The following is a 17,959-nucleotide window of genomic DNA, read 5'->3' on the forward strand; positions in this document are numbered from 1 at the left end:
CAGCCACGGGTTGGGGGACGTCCCCTGGGCACCAGGGCAAGGATGGGTGAGCCGGATGGCAGCCCCCATATCCTCCACTCGCCCGCACACACATAGCGTTCTCTGGTTTCACTTTTCCGTCTTGATTTTGAAAAGATCAGCCACAGGTCTGCAGCAGACAGAACCATGACGGGGCCTCGGGGCGGGGGAGGCTGATTTCCCGTGACCCAGGCCTCGCTGTGCTTCTGAATAGCGACCTCTTTTTTGGGTTGTGGTTTCCCCTCCATCCTGACCCACCCCCAGAACCTGCCTTTCCGGCGTTAAAGTAGTGAAACCGTGTCAGCGAATGCCACTCGGTTTATACCGTGTTGTTACTCGATCCGTGTTAACGATGTTTTACTGCAATATCCCGGTTACCTGTGCGAGTTCCAGGTAGGCTCTTTGAGAGGCGATGGAGGGACGTTTCTGGGCACGGAGGGCGTCCGGCCAGGGTGAGGGAACCGCTCAGATGCTGAGGGCTTGTTGGGGCCCTGAGTGGGCCTCACTTCCTGCCTGTCTCCCCGACCCAGGGCACAGCCGAGCCGACGAGGACTGTGGGGATGAACGGGCCAGGCACCGGGAGGAGCGGCTGCTTGGGGCACGGCTGGACCGGGACCAGGAGAAGCTGCTCAGGTGAGGGCCTGGGCAGCCCGGGAGGGCCTGGGAGCCCCAGGGCAAGGGTGGATGGCCCTACGTGGCTGCGGGGTGGTCCTTAGAGTGTGGGACACCCTCCCGAGGAGGGCCCCAGGGGCCCTTTGCCGAGCCCCAGCTGGCTCTTCTGTCCACCGAGTGCAGAGTTGGCCCAGCAGCAGCCTGGTGTCCCCCGGTGACTTGGGGCGACACCCCTTCTCTCCCACCCGTCCCTGGGGCCGTCCGGCCTGTCCCTGATGCCCCTGTTCGCTTCCAGAGAAAGTAAGGAGCTGGCTGACCTGGCCCGCCTGCACCCCACCAGCTGTGCTGCTAACGGCCTGAACCCCAACCTCATGGTGACCGGGGGCCCGGCGCTGGCAGGTTCCGGTCGCTGGTCCGCTGACCCTGCGGCCCACCTGGCCACGCACCCCTGGCTGCCCCGCTCGGGCAGCACGTCCATGTGGCTCGCTGGACACCCCTACGGTGAGCGGGAGGGCGGCGGGTGGGCCGGGGTGGGGAGGCCTGACGTGTTGCTTCTGGAGCACAGCGCCGGTGGCTGGCGCAGGGACAGCACTCCTCCTCTCTTCCCCGTAGTTCAGCTCCCTCACTGCCCAAGCTGGGCCATTATTATTATTATTATTCTCTTATAAATTTATTTATTTTATCTATTTATTTTAGGCTGTGTTGGGTCTGTGTTGCTGCACGCGGGCTTTCTCTAGTTGCGGCGAGCGGGGGCTACTCTTTGTTGCGGTGCGCGGGCTTCTCATTGCGGTGGCTTCTCTTGGTGCGGAGCATGGGCTCTAGGCGCGCGGGCTTCAGTAGTTGCAGCACGTGGGCTCAGTAGTTGTGGCTCGCGGGCTCTAGAGCACAGGCTCAGTAGTTGTGGCGCACGGGCTTAGTTGCTCCGCGGCATGTGGGATCTTCCCGGACCAGGGCTCGAACCCGTGTCCCCTGCCTTGGCAGGTGGATTCTTAACCACTGCGCCACCAGGGAAGCCCCTGGGCCATTATTAATGGCACCAGCATCGTGGGCCCTTGGCCAAGCCTGTTTGTGGACAGTGCCCAGAGCGGGCGGCTGGGCGCGTGTTCACAGCTCTTACTCTTGGCTTCCTGCTTGGAGGCCCAGGAAGTAGAGGATGGGGGAGTAGGTTGGGCCTGGGTCCCCAGCACTGACTCGGGCATGGGTCTCTCCTAGGCTTGGGCCCCCCTTCTCTGCACCAGGGCATGGCGCCTGCCTTTCCACCCGGCCTGGGGGGCTCCCTGCCGTCGGCCTACCAGTTCGTCAGGGACCCCCAGTCGGGCCAGCTGGTGGTCATTCCCAGTGATCACTTGCCTCACTTTGGTAAGTGGCGGCCCCGTGGCTGGGGGCAGGGGCTGTGATGGCCTTCCACAGAGAGACTGTCCCAAACGCCGTGGGAGGAGGACTGTCCTCCTATGGCAGGGGGTGTCCACCCAGCAAAATAGGGTGGGTGTGTCATAAAGCCACAGGGGTCCTTGTTTTGATGAGTTCCTACCCAGAAAGCCCACGTGGAGAACCAAAGCAGGGCTGCCCTGGTGGGAGGCCTGGACCCTCTGCCTCGGTGCCCCCATCCCTCAGGAATCCACTTTGCAGACCACTGGGTATAGTAGGAGAAGGTGTGGAGTCCCCACGTTGGCCCCGGGCCTGGGATGTGGCTGCCCATGGCAAAGGGAGGAGGACAGGCTTCTCCGTCCCCAGGAAGCAACTGGAGGCCCAGCTGAGCCCAGCTCTGCCTCAGCTTCCCCATCTGTAAAATGGGGTGATGGGCACCAGGCGGTAGGTGCAGCCTCACTGTCTTCTTGCCCCCAGCGGAGCTGATGGAGCGGGCCGCGGTGCCACCCCTTTGGCCGGCCCTGTACCCACCAGGCCGCAGCTCCCTGCACCACGCCCAGCAGCTGCAGCTCTTCTCCCAGCAGCACTTCCTGCGGCAGCAGGAATTCCTGTACCTGCAGCAGCAGGCGGCCCAGGCCCTGGAACTGCAGAGGAGCGCCCAGCTGGTGGTGAGTTGGGGTGGGCGTGGTCACAGGAAGGCAGTGGGGACAGTGGAAACCCTTGCCGGAGCTCCTCTGTTGTTGGCGAAGCAGAGGGGTCAACCAGCAGAAAGTCCAGTTCTGGACTGTGAGTCAGAAAAAATGAGAGAGGCTGGTGGTCAGGGGGGGCCTCCTGGAGGAGGTGGCGTCTGCCCAGAGACCTGAAGAAGTTAGTTGTGGAGGAGCCCTCTAGGCAGAGGGGATGGTGTGAGCAAGGCTGAGAGGTGGACAGAGCCTGGCAGGGGGCAGGTGCAGGTAGCAATGGGGAAACCAAGGCGGGAGAGGTGGCCCTGTGGGCTGGAGATGTTTGCATTGGAATTGAAGGGATCCCTGTGGGCTCCCGCTGTTTCCTGAGCCCTGCCTGGCCCGGCTGGGCGCCTGATGGCCCTGGGCTCCCCTCTAGGGCCGGGGCTGGCCTCCACCCACGTTGCCTGATCCCATAACATGGGCGACACTTGGTGTCCCCACCGTGTGGGTGGACTCCCTAAAGCCCACAGCCTTCCTGCCTCCTTGAAGGTGTTCCTGGACGTTTGTCCTCTGCTTGGCCTTGCCCCTCCTTTCTTGTGCAGCAGCTGCTCTGGAGGAGTCAACCGAGGTGACACAGGCAGCAAATGGGGCCCTGGGTTTGAATCTTAGTTCTGCCACGCCTGGCTGTGTGCCCTCTGGCAAGTGAATTCACCTCTCTGGGTTTCAAGTTTCCTCCTGTGGAAATGGAGTTGCTAGTAATTTCTGTGTCATCGGGTTGTTCAGTGAGATTTAACAGTCGTGACAGTGGCTGGGGCATGGAAACTTTCCTCCCCGTGTGATTGTGCGCTGACCGCCTGGCCTCTGGTGAGCACGGGCTGTTCGTGAGCCAGCTCCCTGCCGTTTCCTCAAGCCATCAAAGACCGGGAAAGGCTCCCCCCGCCCACCTTTTGAGGTGTTTTGAGACCCAGATGTGATAAGGCAGGAGAGTGCCCGCAGGTAGTGAGTTCTCCGTGCAGGTAGCTATCCTAGTGTCATGAAAGAGCCTCACACCTCCACCGGCCCCCCTCGCCCTGACCGTGAGGGTCCCAGAGGGGCCTGGGTCTAGACCGGAGGGCCCCCCTAGCCCCATCTGCTGGAATTCTACAAGGAATGCTGTGCTTGTTACACGTACCGTGACGGAATGTCAATCTCAGGCTGGGGGTGTGGGCGGCCTGCAGCCCCAGACCCTGCCTGAGGTTCTCTGGGGGTCGCGGGGACCCCGGGGACAGGGCAGCTGGTGGGTGATGGGTCCTGCCGCGCTGACCCTGCCTGCCGGCCCCCTCCCCAGCAGGAGCGGCTAAAGGCCCAGGAGCAGCGGGCGGAGATGGAGGAGAAGGTGAGCAAGCGGAGCCTGGACGCCGCGGGCAAGGGTGGCCTGGGCGCCTCGGGCCCCGGGCTGCTGCCTCGGAAGCCCCCCGGCCTGGCCGCCGGCCCTGCGGGCACCTACGGCAAGGCCATGAGTCCACCGCCATCTCCCCGCGCTTCCCCTGTGGCTGCCCTGAAGGCCAAGGTCATCCAGAAGCTGGAGGATGTGTCCAAGCCGTCCACCTACGCCTACCCCGCCACACCCAGCTCCCACCCCACCAGCCCGCCGCCCGCCTCCCCGCCGCCCACCCCTGGCATCACCCGCAAGGAGGAGGCCCCTGAGAACGTCGTCGAGAAGAAGGACTTAGAATTGGAGAAGGGAGCCCCCAGCCCTTTCCAGGCCTTGTTCTCAGGTAGGAGCTGGTGAAACAGATCCCCACATGGTCGTTCACTCATTCACTCCTTCAACCGGTCAATCCTCCTTTCTGTGTTGAGCACCTACCGTGTACCTGGCCCACCGCTGGGCTCTGGAATGAATGCCCGAGGACACAGCCGGCCGTCATCTCTCTCTAGCCTTCCCTCAGCGGTAGGGTCAGGGGAAATGGGTGTAATGTTAGAAGTAGGTTCTAAGTTCAGAAGGACCTGTCTGAGCATTTAGCAAAGTGAGACCTGTAGGATATTTAGCACCACAGCTGGCCCATAGTAGGTGCTATGTTGTCGCATTGACGATGAAACAGTGTGTTCTGGGTAGTACTCCCACCCCACACATGCCCTCTTCCCGTGTCCTGTGTTGGTCGGGACATTCAGCCGGTGGCCTTGAAGGGGCCTGAGGCCTGTGTCCCTCTTCCTGTGAGAGGACTTGAGTTCGAATTCTGAAGTTCAGGTTTCTGCCACCGGAACGCAGTGTGTGATCTTGGGCAGGTAGCTGCCCCTCCCTGGGGAGATTCGATGTCTTGCTAATCAAGCCAAGTGTGGAGCACGTGCCTGGCCCCGGTGCGGGGTGAGGGCGCTCCGTGCCTCTGTCTCCGCCGGTTTGGTTCATTCTGAGCCCCTGCTGCTTGCCCCGCTCTGGGCTGGGCCTGGGACACTACAGACCGTCAGCTGCACACCATCCTGCTCTCGGGGAGATTACACTCAAGGGTGGGAGTTCAGAGCAGAAAAGTGAGGGAGGGGAGCCAGCACTGTGTTGCTATTATTTTTTGAACAACTTGGATGCCCCAACTCTGCTTTAATGGCGTGGGGCGGGCGGGTTCTTGTGGGACGGAGGGCAAAGTCGGCACCGGCTGGGTGGGGACCATTTGGGGTCTTACTGAGCATGTGCTTCTGGCCCAGCCTTGTGCTGGGTGCTGAGGCCGGAGGGACCAGAGAAAGAGCCTTTGAGACCTGAAGACCCTCAGGGACAGGATGGTGGCCAGTTTTTCTCTCTGTGGCCCAGACATGCAGAAAGGCCCTGGGGTTCCTCAGATGCCGTCTGGAAGGGATCCCAGCCCCGCAGGCCGGCCCAGCAGAGGGTGGCTGGTGGGTGGGTGTTGATGGGGACACACGGGGGTGTCGGACATGGCAGGAGAAGGGGCCCCCGCTGACCCTTGGTGTCCTCGGCAGATATCCCACCCAGGTACCCGTTTCAAGCCCTGCCGCCACACTACGGGAGGCCCTACCCATTCCTGCTGCAGCCCACGGCGGCTGCCGATGCCGATGGCCTGGCCCCCGACGTGCCGCTCCCGGCCGATGGGCCCGAGCGCCTGGCGCTCTCGCCTGAGGACAAGCCCATCCGCCTGTCCCCGTCCAAGATCCCAGAGCCACTGCGGGAGGTCCCAGACGAAGAACCGCTGGCGGAGCGGGAGGTGAAGGCGGAGGTGGAGGACATGGACGAAGGCACCGCAGAGCTGCCCTCCCTCGAGTCGCCGCTGACGCTGCCCCCTGAAGAAGCCCTGGCGGCCCCGAGCCCGGTGGGCGGCTGCACGGGTGGCCTGCTGGAGGCCCAGGCCCAGGCGCTGAGTGCCGGCGGCCAGGGGCCCGCGGAGCCCTCCGGGTGCCCGGACTTTGCCGAGGGGGCTGAGGCGCGGGTTGATTCACCGGGCCGGACAGAGTCCTGCGCGGCCGCCCCGGACCTGGGGGCGCGGTTGACGCCTGAGCCGCTGGTCAAGGCTAAGGAGGAGCCAGTGGAGGTGCCCGTGGACGTGCCCATGGCAGAGGCGGTTCCCGAGGAAGATCTGGCCCAGGCGGCCCCGAGTGAGCCCCGGCCCAGCCTGGAACTGCCGGACTGTGACGTGCCCCCTGGGGAGGGACAGTGCCTGAGTCTGGAGGCCCCGGAGGCCGCGCCTGTGCCCGGCAGCGCCTGCTTCCTGGAGGAAGCGGGCTCTGATCAGTTCCCGCCCAGCCTGGAGGACCCGCTGGCTGGCATGAATGCCCTAGCGGCCGCGGCAGAGCTGCCCCAGGCCAGGCCTCTGCCCTCCCCGGGCGCTGGAGCCCCAGCCCTGGAGAGGCTGGAGGCAGTGCAGGGCCTTGTCCTGGAGCCGAGCTTCCTGCACGGCATCACCCTGCTGAGCGAGATCGCCGAGCTGGAGCTCGAGAAGAGGAGCCAGGAGGTGGCAGGTGAGTCATGCCGGGCGGTGGGCCTCTGTGGCTTGCTTTTTCCCTTTTTATTTATTCATTTTTAGGCCGCGTGGCTTGCGGGATCTCAGTTCCCCAACCAGGGATTGAACCTGGGCCACGGCAGTGAAAGCCTGGAATCCTAACCACTAGGCCGCCAGGGAACTCCCGCCTTTCCCCCTTTTAAGGAAAATTTTTTAAAATAGGATTTAAAAAATTTCAAAATCTCCAGGATATGGTTTATTCGTGTGCACTTTAAAAAAACTGTGGTGCAATATACATATTGTAAACTTTCATCATCTTAACCGTTTGTAAGTGTACAGGGCAGAGGTGTTACGTACACATTGTTGTGCAGCCAGTCTTTGGGTTTCTTAGTGGTGAAATTTCTGCTTGTTCTGTCAGTGGTGAGTTTTCTAGTAGCAGGGTGCTTTGGGTTGTGAGGGACCAAGAGTTTTGTTTTAACTGGTTAGAAAAAGTCAGGGGAAATTTATTGGCTTGTGGAACCGAAGTATGTCAGTAATTAGGTGATATTTCAGGTATGGCTGGATCCAGGTGCTCAAACCAAGGAGTTTCTTTTCCCTCTTCCCTGTCTCCCCCCACCCCCCTTGTTTCACTTCTTTCTGTTGGCTTCATTCAAGGTGGGCCCACTGTCCTTATGGGGGTCACTGATACTTTCTCCCAAGCCCATGGGCCTGCTCAGCTCAGCAGACACACAAAAGAGGCCACCCCTTTCCACGTAGCTCTGGCAAAGATGCTGTGATGCAGTCTCAATGGTTGGCTGACTGGGGTTCCCGCTTTTTGCAGAAGCAAACCCTGTGGCCCAGGAGATGGGAGGGACCAGGCTGATGATGCCCAGCCCTCGATGGGGGGGCAGCCACTTGCAGGGTGTAGGGAGGGGCGGTCCTCAGAGGGAATGGCGTGCCTTCAGCAGAAGGGGCCGTGAATTCTGGGCTGGCACAAAACCGCTGACATTCGACATAGAAACTGAGGTGCTCCAAGGCGTGTGTGAAGAGGCTGTGGGTCAGGCACAGCCTCGCGAGCCCACGCTCGGGCCAGAAGCGGCACGGAGGAGGGGCCCGGGCCCGGCTGTGGAGGAGATAATAGCGCCGGACTTTTCGGTGTATTTCCAATAGAATTTCTCCTACGCAGACACACACTTCCAAAATCAAGGTCATTTTGTAAACAGTGCTCTGTAACCTGCCTTTTTCACTTAGTATATGCTTTATTAAACATTTCTCAAAGCTGTGTGTTCTTAAAACTTTTTTTTTAGGGATTACACAGTTTTCTGCCTCGTGGAGGCCACAGCCTACAATGACACAATCCTAGATTGTCAGGCATTTTCATTTGCCTTTTTTATTCCCTCCCTCCCTCCCTCCCCCTCCCTCCCCCCCTCCCCCTCCCTCCCCCTCCCTCCCTCCTTTCCTTCCTTTCTTAGCTGCTGTAAATGATGTGATGATTACTCTTGAAGAAAAATCCTTGTCCACACCTCTGTTTTCCCAGGGATTTGTTCCCAGGGGTGGAATTGCTGGGCCAGAACCAGGCCATATTTTCAAGGCTCTTTCATTGTCATGGTCAAATGCCCCATTCCAGGAAGCTTGGACGAGTGACACCCACCCCGCCTCAGGCATCTGTTGTTTTGTTGTTGTTGTTCTAAAGTTCATTGTTTCTTTTCTCTCATTTAAATAGTTTGGTACAAAAAAAAAATTTTTTTTTTTCCCAGAAGAAAATGAAAACCCTCTTGATCCTACCAACTGGTGGGTTTTCAGTGGAGACCACAGAGGGCCAGGGGCATCTGGAAAGGAGGGGGCTAAGGATGGGTCACCCGGTTTGGGGGTCTCTGCACACTCTTGCCCCTTTTCACACTCCTACCTCATCCACCTACTCATGCAGCTCCTACTGTGTGCCCGGCACCGTTTCGGTGCTGGGGGCCAGCGGTGAGCCAGGCCATCTGCGTGCAGCCCTCAGCACTGGTGAGGTGGTCTGGTGGTAAAAGGCCGGGAAGGGGACAGAGCAGGGGTGGGAAGGATGGTCTCCTGCAGCGCATGGCCAGGGAAGCCCCTGTTGATAGGTGGGGGAGGAAGATTCTTCTAGGGAAAACCATGCCAGGCCTAAGGAACAGCAAGTGCAAAGGCCCTGAGGTGACTGTGTGTGTCATGTTAGAACAAAGGCAAGGAGGCCAGGGGCAGGAGCAGAGCCGGAAGGGGAGGGTGGTGGCGAGGAGGTCCGTGGGATAACTTGGGTGAGGGGTGATCCCGGGGAGGTCTTTCACTTGGAGTGAAATGAGAGGCCGTAGGAAGGTGGTTTTGAGTTGAGCTGATAGGATCAGACTTACGTGCGATTCCTTTGTGGGCTGTGTGGAGAGCGGACGCAGGGGTGAGGGCGGAGGTGGGGAGACCCAGGCGGAGGCTCCCGTCTCCATCCAGGCCCAGGGTGGGGAGGGGCGCACAGGCGAGGAGCAGGTGGGTTCTGGGTGGAAGCTAGGGTGTGGCCAGCAGGCTTTGCTGGTGGGCTGAGCGTGGGTGTGAAGGGACGACGCCAAGGGCTGTGGCCTGAGCCGCTGGAAGACGAGAATTCCAGTTTCTGAGCTGGGCAGGTGGGGCGGGGAGCGTGTGTGGGGGAAGCCCAGCAGCTGGTGCGGACGCAGATGTTTGAGGTGGATGTCTGGGATGCCCTCAGCGCTCTGCAGTGGCGCCTGCGGCCCCAGGGCTGGGGGCGGCGTCGGGGCTGGAACGTGCCCCCGGAGGCACCGGCGTGCAGGGGTGTGTGCACCACAGGGGCGAGGGGGGCCCCGGTGGCCCTCTCCCTTCGACGGTCGCTGACGGACACTGAGCATCGGTCCCCTGCATGTTCTGTACAGAGCTGGGCCGTGAGTGGTCCCGGTTCGTACAGCAGGCCCAAGGCTCCTGGGCCCGTTAGCGTTTTTCCCACAGCCCGTGTCGCTTCCTGGAGCCACCAGCCCTCCCGCTTTGCCCCTCCTCCGCACACAGCTGCCCACAGTCAGCGAACCTGGTTGTCCCCTGGCGTGCTGGCCGTCCTTCCCGCCCTGCAGCGCCGTAGCCTCTGTGACTGACGCCTGGTCCCATGGGGGTTCCAGTGCGCGTCGGGCCCCTGTTCCAGGTCACCTCCACATTGGTAAAGCCACAAGGTTGGTGTATTAGTCAGCTCGGGCTGCTGTACCAAATACTACAGATAGGGTGGGGTGGGGTAGGGTGGGGGTCGGGGGGGGGGTTCTTGAATGACAGAAGTGTGTGGTTTCATGGTTCTGGAGGCTGGAAGTTCTAGATCAAGGTGTCAGCAGGGTTGGGTTGGTTCCTTCTGAGGCCTCTCTCCTTGTTGGCTTGTGGGTGGCCGTCCTCTCCCTGTGTCCTCCCATGGTCTTCCTCTGCGTGTCTCTGTATCCAAATGTCCCCTTTTTATAAGGACACAGTCACATTGGGTTAGGGCCCACCCTAAAGACCTCACTTTAACTTGATTCCGTCTTTAAAGACGTTACATTCTGGGGTATCAGGGTTAGGATTTAAACACGTGGATTTGGGGGCACACAGTTCAACCCACAGCTGCTGCCCTCGGGTCATCAGGCTGCCCTGGGCTGTCAGTCCTGGGGGGCCCCTGCAAAGCTGGTGTGTCGGAGGGTGAAGGAGGTGACGGAGTCGCCCTCTGGTCCCCTCTGTGATGGAGCAGGTCCCCCCCACCCCTCCCCAGCAACTAAGAGATCTTACAGCTCGGAGGACCTTGAAGGGGTTCTCTGCTTTGTGGCCTCAATGTCCGTAAAGACAGAAAAGCAAAACCAGTGACTCTGAACTGGCCACCGGTGACACTTGGTTGTGACAGCTTGCGGGGAGTACTACTGACATCTAGTGGGTAAAGGTGAGGGACGCTGCTAACACCCTACGAGGATGCCCAGGAGAGCCGCCCACAGCAGAGAACAGTCATGGAAATGTGCATGGCGCCAGGGTTCAGAAGCCCTGATCCGGGCAGTGCAGTTGTTAACTGCATTGTCGATTTTAGGGAACTGTGCAGTTGGTAGTAAGGAATACACTTTTTCCCTCCAGGACATGTAGGACATTCACAAAAATGGATTATGTGTTAGATCACAAAGAAAACATCCATTGGAAAATGAAAACTCATGTTACTTTAGTAGAAAGACTGTGGAGAAATAGGCTCTCAGGTACCATTGTTGAGATCCTGATCTGGTTCAATCTCTTTGAAGGGCATTTGGAATGTATATCAAAGATAAACACATATACCTTGATCACGTTAATTGCACAGGCAGCATATTTCCTAACACGATGCCTACCCATTCACTACAAAAAAAATCAGGAGCGACCTAAATGCCATCAGTGGGGGATGGGGATCATTTAGATAAATTAAAACTCATCAGTACAAGAGAATTCTAGCCTACTGTTGCTCCCTTTGGCCATATAAAATTGCTGATATTCTAGTGTTTTCGACTTACAGAAATGGCACTTTTTGTAAGGCTCAAGCTATAATGTGAACACATGTTGGTATTTTTGTGCTAATGTGAAAAGACTTTAAGTAGAAAAAAGAGTGTGATATGGTATTGATTGATTGATGCCATTTTTATATTTATAAAGGATGCCTGTGTGTTACATACGTTTGAATACGTATAAAAGTTTCTGGAACCACCTGCCAGCCACAGGGAGGGACCTGTGTTTTGGGGAGGAGAAAGGCTTTTGTTTCGTCACACCCTCTGCTTGGTTTGTGGTTTTTATCATGTGCACATGTTACTTTTACAGTTTATAAAACTTATCGTGGGGCTCTTTTTTTCTTTTTTTTCTCGCTGCATTGGGTCTTTGTTGCTGCGCGCGGGCTTTTCTCTAGTTGCGGCAAGCGGGGGCTACTCTTCATTGCGGTGCGCCGGCTTCTCATTGCGGTGGCTTCTCTTGTTGCAGAGCAGGGGCTCTAGGTGCGTGGGCTTCAGTAGTTGTAGCACGTGGGCTCAGTAGTTGTGGCACACGGCCCTAGTCTCTCCAAGGCATGTGGGATCTTCCCGGACCAGGGCTCGAACCCTTGTCCCCTGCATTGGCAGGCGGATTCTTAACCACTGCGCCACCAGGGAAGTCCGGGGGCTCTTTTTTTCTGATCATGAAAACCATGCATATTCCTCATGGAAGATTTTAAGGACAGATAAGCAAAAAGAGAAGCGCAGTTCTAGAGAACAGCTCTGCCGGCCTTTGTTGACTCTCTGTGAGTCTGTACAAGTGTGTTGTGAAGAACAGGACGGCACCATGTGCCCCGCACTCTTACCTGTTCTCACTCGGCGCCCATTTCTGGTGTCTGGGAAAGGCCGCGGGGTTGGCGGGGGGGGGGGGGGGGGGGGGGGGGGGGAAGGCCGCGGGCCATCAGCATCCCGGGGGCCTGTGTGGCCTCAGGCCATCCATGAGCCTGCTCTGGGCCTTGTCCTCTTCCTGCTGGGGGCCTGAGGGGTGGGCTGTGGTGCCTGTGAGCCCGGCCCCCGGGGGCTCGGGCTCACGTCTCTCCTCCCGCAGGTGTGGAGCGGGGCCCAGCGGTGCGGCCCTCGCTGGAGAGCCTGCTGGCGGCCAGCAGCCACATGCTGAAGGAGGTGTTGGACGGCCCCTTCGTGGACCCGCTGAAGAACCTGCGGCTTCCACGGGAGCTGAACCCCAACAAGAAGTACAGCTGGATGCAGAAGAAGGACGAGCGGGTGAGGTGTCCCGGGCCAGGCCTGGGGGGCTGGGGGGGGGCGCGGGGTGCCCCCAGAGGGGCCACCTCTCCTGGGCCTTGGCAGGCTTTGCGTTCGGAAGGGCCTGTTCCGCACCCAGCTTCCGCCACCAGTTTGCTGGGTGGTCCTGGGCAAGTTGTCTCCTCTTCCCGGGTCTCGGTTTATCACGTAATCGCGTGTCAAGAGTGCCTCCCGTGGGTGACAGCTTGAGGGCTCAGGGAGAGCAGACCTGGCTGCGCCCCTGCTGCCCGTGGGCCTTGGGCAGGCGGCTTCGTCTCCCTGTGCCCGCGACAGATGATCCAACAGCCAGCTCTGCCTGAGCCGTCCTTACGGGCCAGTTCGGCCTGGACACAGCTCTGCGAAGTTGGCTTTTCGGTCCTTGGCGTGCAGACGGGCAGTCCGTTTTGCTCAAGGCCACAGCTCGTGAGGGGTAGAAATTGGGTGTGACCCGGGCCCCTGGTCTCCGCTGTGAGGTCCCGCACCCCGGCCGAGGACGGCGTCCTCACCCGCCCCTCCCCGCAGATGTACGCCATGAAGTCCTCCCTGGAGAGCATGGACGCCATGGAGCTGGACTTCCGGATGCGGCTGGCGGAGGTGCAGCGCCAATACAAGGAGAAGCAGCGCGAGCTGGCGAAGCTGCAGAGGCGCCGCGATGCCGAGTGAGTGTGCCCCGCCGGCCCGCGGCCTGGGCTCTGTAGGCGCCGCGCTCAGGAGGGCGGCCGAGGCAGGCCGCCAGGTGTGCGTGGCCCCGAGTGACGTGTGCGCACCGTGCGTCCCTTCTCCGCGACCCGCCACCCCCCGGGTGCACAGCCAAGCGTGTGATTCTCTTTAAGGGACAGGCGCGAGGAACCCCATAGAAGCTTGGCACGCAGAGGCCCTGGCAGGCCGCGGAAACGGACCCACGCCCTGAGCGCCCTGTCGCCCCCCCGCAAGAGAGGGAAGAGCCGCATCCGTAGCGGAAAGTAAGGCTGGCCCCTCGGTGGGTCGGGGACTGGCACAGAGCTCGGAGGGGAGGAGCCCGGGCCTGCGCGGGGCCTGTGTGGGCGCCGGGGACCTCGCGTCCCTCAGGCTCTGACCCACCTGGATGGGCGGCTCGTGGGCAGCATGGCACGCTGCCCCGGGCAGGCCAGGAGGGCGAGCGTGGAATGGACAGGCAGACCCACCCCAGCCAGCGTGTCGAGTGTCACCCAAGCATTGGGCCCGTCTTCCTGCGGCACCTGCTTCCACCACGGCTAGGGGCTGATCCCCGAGCTGCTCTTTGCGGAGGGCCGCGCCGTGCTCTTGCTTGGTTCCCTCTGTGCCGGACAGCGTCACTCCCGCTCTCCTGGCTCGTTGTGCCCGAGCCCGCTCCCTGGGACCGGGGCCGCCGTCTCCGTGCACTCTGGGGACAGGCTCCCCGGGGAGCAGCAGGTGCCACGTGTGGCTGGAACGAGAGCTCTCCCTCCGGGCCGGGTGTGGAGAGCAATGGTGCTGCGGTCCTCCCAGGGCGTCTGGGAGTAGCACAAGCTGAACGGGCAGGGGCTGGAGGGCACCTCTGCCTGGGACAGCAGGGCAGGCGGACACCAGGGCTTGGTTGAGGAAGCAGAGGGGGCCACAGGGTACCTTCAAAGGCATAGGAGAGGCAGTGGGGCGGCCACAGCTCTTCTCAGGGGAAGACAGCCCCAGGGGCCCCCACATCTTGCATTTAACCTTCTTGGATGTTCCTGACTGATGAGAGGATGGAGAGAGGGAGAAATACCCTGTCACCAGCCACACAGGGAGAGCAGGGGGGGAGAGCAGCTCCTGGGGAAGAGAGCAGAGGCTGGGGCTGCTGGCACGCAGAGCCGCTGGTTACGAGTGTGGACCCCGGAAGTGGATGCACCTCCTGCTCAAGTCCCAGGTCTGCCTCTTATTGTCATCCTGGGCCAGGTGTTAGCTTTTATAGACGAGTTCCTTCATCTATAAAAAGCAGTATATAGAACAAAGCATTGTTTTGTGGTTAAAGTATAAAGCACAGACATGGAACAAGACACGTAGTACCAAGTAAAAATTATTATTATTACTTGTGAGGGTTTAGCTTAGAGCAGGCAAGAGGCCTTCGGACCAGGACCATGGCCCGACTGCTTACGCTCCTAGGGGTACAGGAGACCAGCCAGCGGCTCTTCCTTCACAGAAGCTCTTGATCTTAATCCCCCTCCCATCCTGGTGGGTTTCCGTGGCATTCCTGATCCTTGGTCTTGGCATGTTTTGGTACGGAGGTATCTGACGGTGTAAAGATATGTGTATGAGTGTGTATGTGAAGGAGCACGAGAGAGAAAGAGGCCAGCAGAGGATACACTGCTTTCGAGAAGTTCTTCTTTTTTCCCCACTAAACTCTCATTCTGCCTCCTTCACAAGTATCCCAGAATCCCGGCGCCATAGTGCTAGAGGCTCCGTCTCCCCAGACTCGTCACTCTGTCGTCACGGTCTGTGCGTCGACATCCAGAGCCCACCCTTCAGGGCCACGAGGGCGGACCCCCAGCCCGTGAGTGCTGCCTGGCCGGGGCGCTGACCGGTGGTGCATCTGGGTTTCAGGCTGAGCGGCAAGCCCCTGCTGACCTCGGACGACTATGAGCTGGGAGCAGGGATGAGGAAGAGACACAAGGGGCCTGAGGAAGACCACGATGCCCTCGGCGGGACCGGGAAAGCCAGGGGGAGGAGCCAGCCTTGGGACGAGCACGAAGCCTCTTCAGACTTCATGAGTCAGGTCAGTGGCCCCGCCCCATCTTCCAGGTGTGCTGCCGGCTTGGGGCGGAAGGTCTGGAGGGGGTGCCGGAGTTCACGCTCCCTTTGCAGGCCTGCTGGCCCTGCTGCTGCACGGAAACTGTGGAGGTGGTTGCCTTAGTGCCAGAGCGACTCTCCGCCAATGTTCCTCACTGTGCAGAGGGGGAAAGTGAGGCTCAGGGGAGGTCAGAGACCACCAAAGTAACACAGCCTCAGGTGGAGCTCTGTGTGTGTGCTCCGTGACCCGGTGCTGAAGCCGAGAAGAGAGACTGCAAGTTCTTAACCAAGTAATGCAATTACTCTGTTGTTTCACAGTATAAGAGTTTAATGAGCAGCTTCAGCACTCTGTAGTTTGAGGAAACAAGGGCTTGATGCCATTGTAATTTCCTCTGTGAGCTGTCCTGAGGTAAGGGGGTGAGAGCCAACACCTTGATTTTTCTTCTTTCTGCAGAGCATTGAAATCATCCACTTAAGGCCCTCATTGCTAAATGCTTACGCACCTTGTCATCCCTCCCAGTAAAAGCCCTGTGGGAGGGGGCTGTTTTGGTTGACTCGCAGTCAGAGGGAAGGACTCCCATAGGGGACACTGGGTCCAGGCGGAGGGGAGAGAGCCAGTTTGTACGTCAGGATCCTCTGTACTCTTGAATTGTGAAGGACACTTTTGTGGTTTCATTGACACTATCCCAACTTTTCTCTCCTTACGAATTGTTACCTGATTAAAGAAAATAGCGATAAAGTGTTCAAATGAGGGCCATTGAAACGGCAGGTTTCAACAACAAAGGACTACAGCGGACGAGAGACGCGCAAGCAGGAATTTATCTGTGAAATCTCTAATCGTTCTTTCTGCTTCAGGCGTCCAGGGCACACTCAAGGCATTTTCTCGGCAGCTTTAGCCCATTTAGCTGGATGGGCTGATTCAGGCTGTGCTGTGCAGCCGTCTTCATCACCTGCTTTAGGCGATTGAGATAAGCAGATCAGCTGTGCTGTGATCTGGGTTTTCCATCTTGGGTTCATCCCTCCTCCCTTAATCCAGCCGCCTTCTCCCACTCTGCGGCAGCAGTGCTTGCTTCGAGCGCTTCCCCTAGGAGGCACCAGGTAGCGCCATGGAGAGCCAGTGGCAATGCCCATGTCACTGATAACTGTAACCACAGTGACGGCTATTTAATAAGTGCTTCATGTGCCTTTTCTCAGTTCGTCTTCAGAACAACCCACTGATGCCTGTGCATAATTACCCCCATGTTACAGAGTAGAGGAACTGAGGCTAAGAGGAGTTAAGCGACTTGCCAGAAGCCACAGAGGCAGGGAGAAGGAGCTGGGGTTCGTCAAAGCTCATGCATGGAGACCCAGTGTTTGGTCAACCGTCTTAACCTGTGACTTCCCAACTTCCCTTTCCAGCTAAAGATTAAGAAGAAGAAGATGGCCAGCGACCAGGAGCAGTTGGCAAGCAAGCTGGACAAAGCCCTCTCCCTCACAAAGCAGGACAAGTTGAAGTCGCCCTTCAAGTTCTCGGACACTTCTGGGGGGAAATCAAAGACGAGTGGGGTCTGCAGCAGGTACTTGACGCCCTACGACAGCCTGCTGGGCAAGGACAGGAAGGCGCTGGCCAAAGGCCTCAGCCTGTCTCTGAAAGCCTCCCGAGAAGGTAAACACAAAAGGGCCGCCAAAGCCAGGAAGATGGAGGTGGGGTTCAAGGCCAGAGGCCAGCCCAAGTCGGCCCACTCCCCGTTCGCCTCGGAAGTGAGCAGCTACTCCTACAGTAAGTAGCGGGCCGCGCCGCCTCAGGGCCGCTCTTATTCTCCTTCCTACTCTTTCCTCCTCCTCTTTCAGCCTCGAAAGCTCGAAAGGTCTCTCTCCCGCCTCTCTCTCGGCCTTGAAAGCGCGAAGGTCTATTTTCCGCCTCTGTGCGGGCCCCGCCCAGGCCGGAAGCGGAAGTGCCTGTGATTGGCGGGCGCCGCGCTGGGCGGCCACCTATGATTGGTGGGTGCTCGTGATTGGCGGGCGGGTGGGAGCGGAAGCCCCCCCCCGCCCTTTCGGTGCCCGAAAGCCGTCGGTGTGGAGGCCGTGTACCACAGAGTTGGCCGCTTCTCGGTCTAGAGCGGCCGGTCGTGAGAACCGTAGAGATGACCCGGACTCCGCGGCCCGCAGGCGGCTGTCTATCCTCGGGCCCGGTGTTAGTGAGAACAGCGTCTATGGAGCGCACGCCAGAGCTGTCTGGGCGGTATTTCTCTTTGTCTTTGCGACAGTCCTCTAAGTGGTTAAACCGTGTTGTTCCCGAGGATAGATCCTGAGGTCGGGCCAGGGTCAGGCCCAGTCTGTCCGCCTCAACTGTGCAAGACGTCCTGCCATCATGGGCGCGGCCTGTGCGCTGTCCGCACAGCAGCCGCCGGCCTTAGGCGGCTTTCGGGCCCCTGAAACGTAACAGCTGGTGGGACTGAGGGACTGAGCTTTAACCGGAGCCTGTGGCATTGGAGCTGCTTCTCTGGGAACTCCGGGAGCGTGGTTTTCCGGAGCCGGGCAGCCTTGCCCCCCACATGAACTCCGACGCCCCGCCGGCTCTCTGTGGCCTCTGGTGGCCCAAAGCCCGCCGTCTAGCATGTAATAGGTGCTCAGTAAGTATTTGTGGGCGGAACGCGCAGTGCCCAGGATGGGTGGGTATCGGTACTGTGCCCGCTGCGGCAAGGCCGGGGAGGGGCTTCTTGCCTCCTGGTCCCTGTCAGCGGGGTTGGTTCTGAGGCGAGCCCAGGCCGTCAGGGGGTGGCAGGCCTTTTCATTGTTGACTGCGTGGAGCTGGCTCTGCCGAGTTCACGGGGTTGGGGGTGTTGAATGTGAAGTGTAAAAAAGGATCCCTTTAAGGTTACAGTGAAGAAAGTCTTTATGGATTTGGAGTTAAGATACAGGGGGCTTTCGGCAGCCC

At 59.5% G+C, this 17,959-nt stretch overlaps 1 protein-coding gene across 8 annotated transcripts in view; it reads left to right on the forward strand.

The window, feature by feature from the left end:
* The window catches only part of TNRC18 (trinucleotide repeat containing 18), an 85,145-nt gene that overhangs the window by 33,643 nt on the left and 33,543 nt on the right, over positions 1-17,959 (forward strand). For 5 of the 8 annotated variants that reach the window (XM_036826019.1, XM_036826021.1, XM_036826023.1 and 2 more), the window contains 11 exons: positions 549-651; positions 926-1,131; positions 1,843-1,989; positions 2,476-2,666; positions 3,991-4,420; positions 5,610-6,602; positions 12,110-12,285; positions 12,826-12,962; positions 13,137-13,265; positions 14,857-15,028; positions 16,441-16,801. In XM_036826019.1, the coding sequence (XP_036681914.1) occupies positions 549-651; positions 926-1,131; positions 1,843-1,989; positions 2,476-2,666; positions 3,991-4,420; positions 5,610-6,602; positions 12,110-12,285; positions 12,826-12,962; positions 13,137-13,265; positions 14,857-15,028; positions 16,441-16,801 (3,045 nt within the window). The remainder of the gene's footprint in view (positions 1-548; positions 652-925; positions 1,132-1,842; positions 1,990-2,475; positions 2,667-3,990; positions 4,421-5,609; positions 6,603-12,109; positions 12,286-12,825; positions 12,963-13,136; positions 13,266-14,856; positions 15,029-16,440; positions 16,802-17,959) is intronic. The other 3 variants (XM_036826020.1, XM_036826022.1, XM_036826026.1) reach the window with 3 other exon arrangements.

This window comes from Balaenoptera musculus, chromosome 15 (assembly GCF_009873245.2).
Source record: "Balaenoptera musculus isolate JJ_BM4_2016_0621 chromosome 15, mBalMus1.pri.v3, whole genome shotgun sequence".
Lineage (NCBI taxonomy): Eukaryota > Metazoa > Chordata > Mammalia > Artiodactyla > Balaenopteridae > Balaenoptera > Balaenoptera musculus.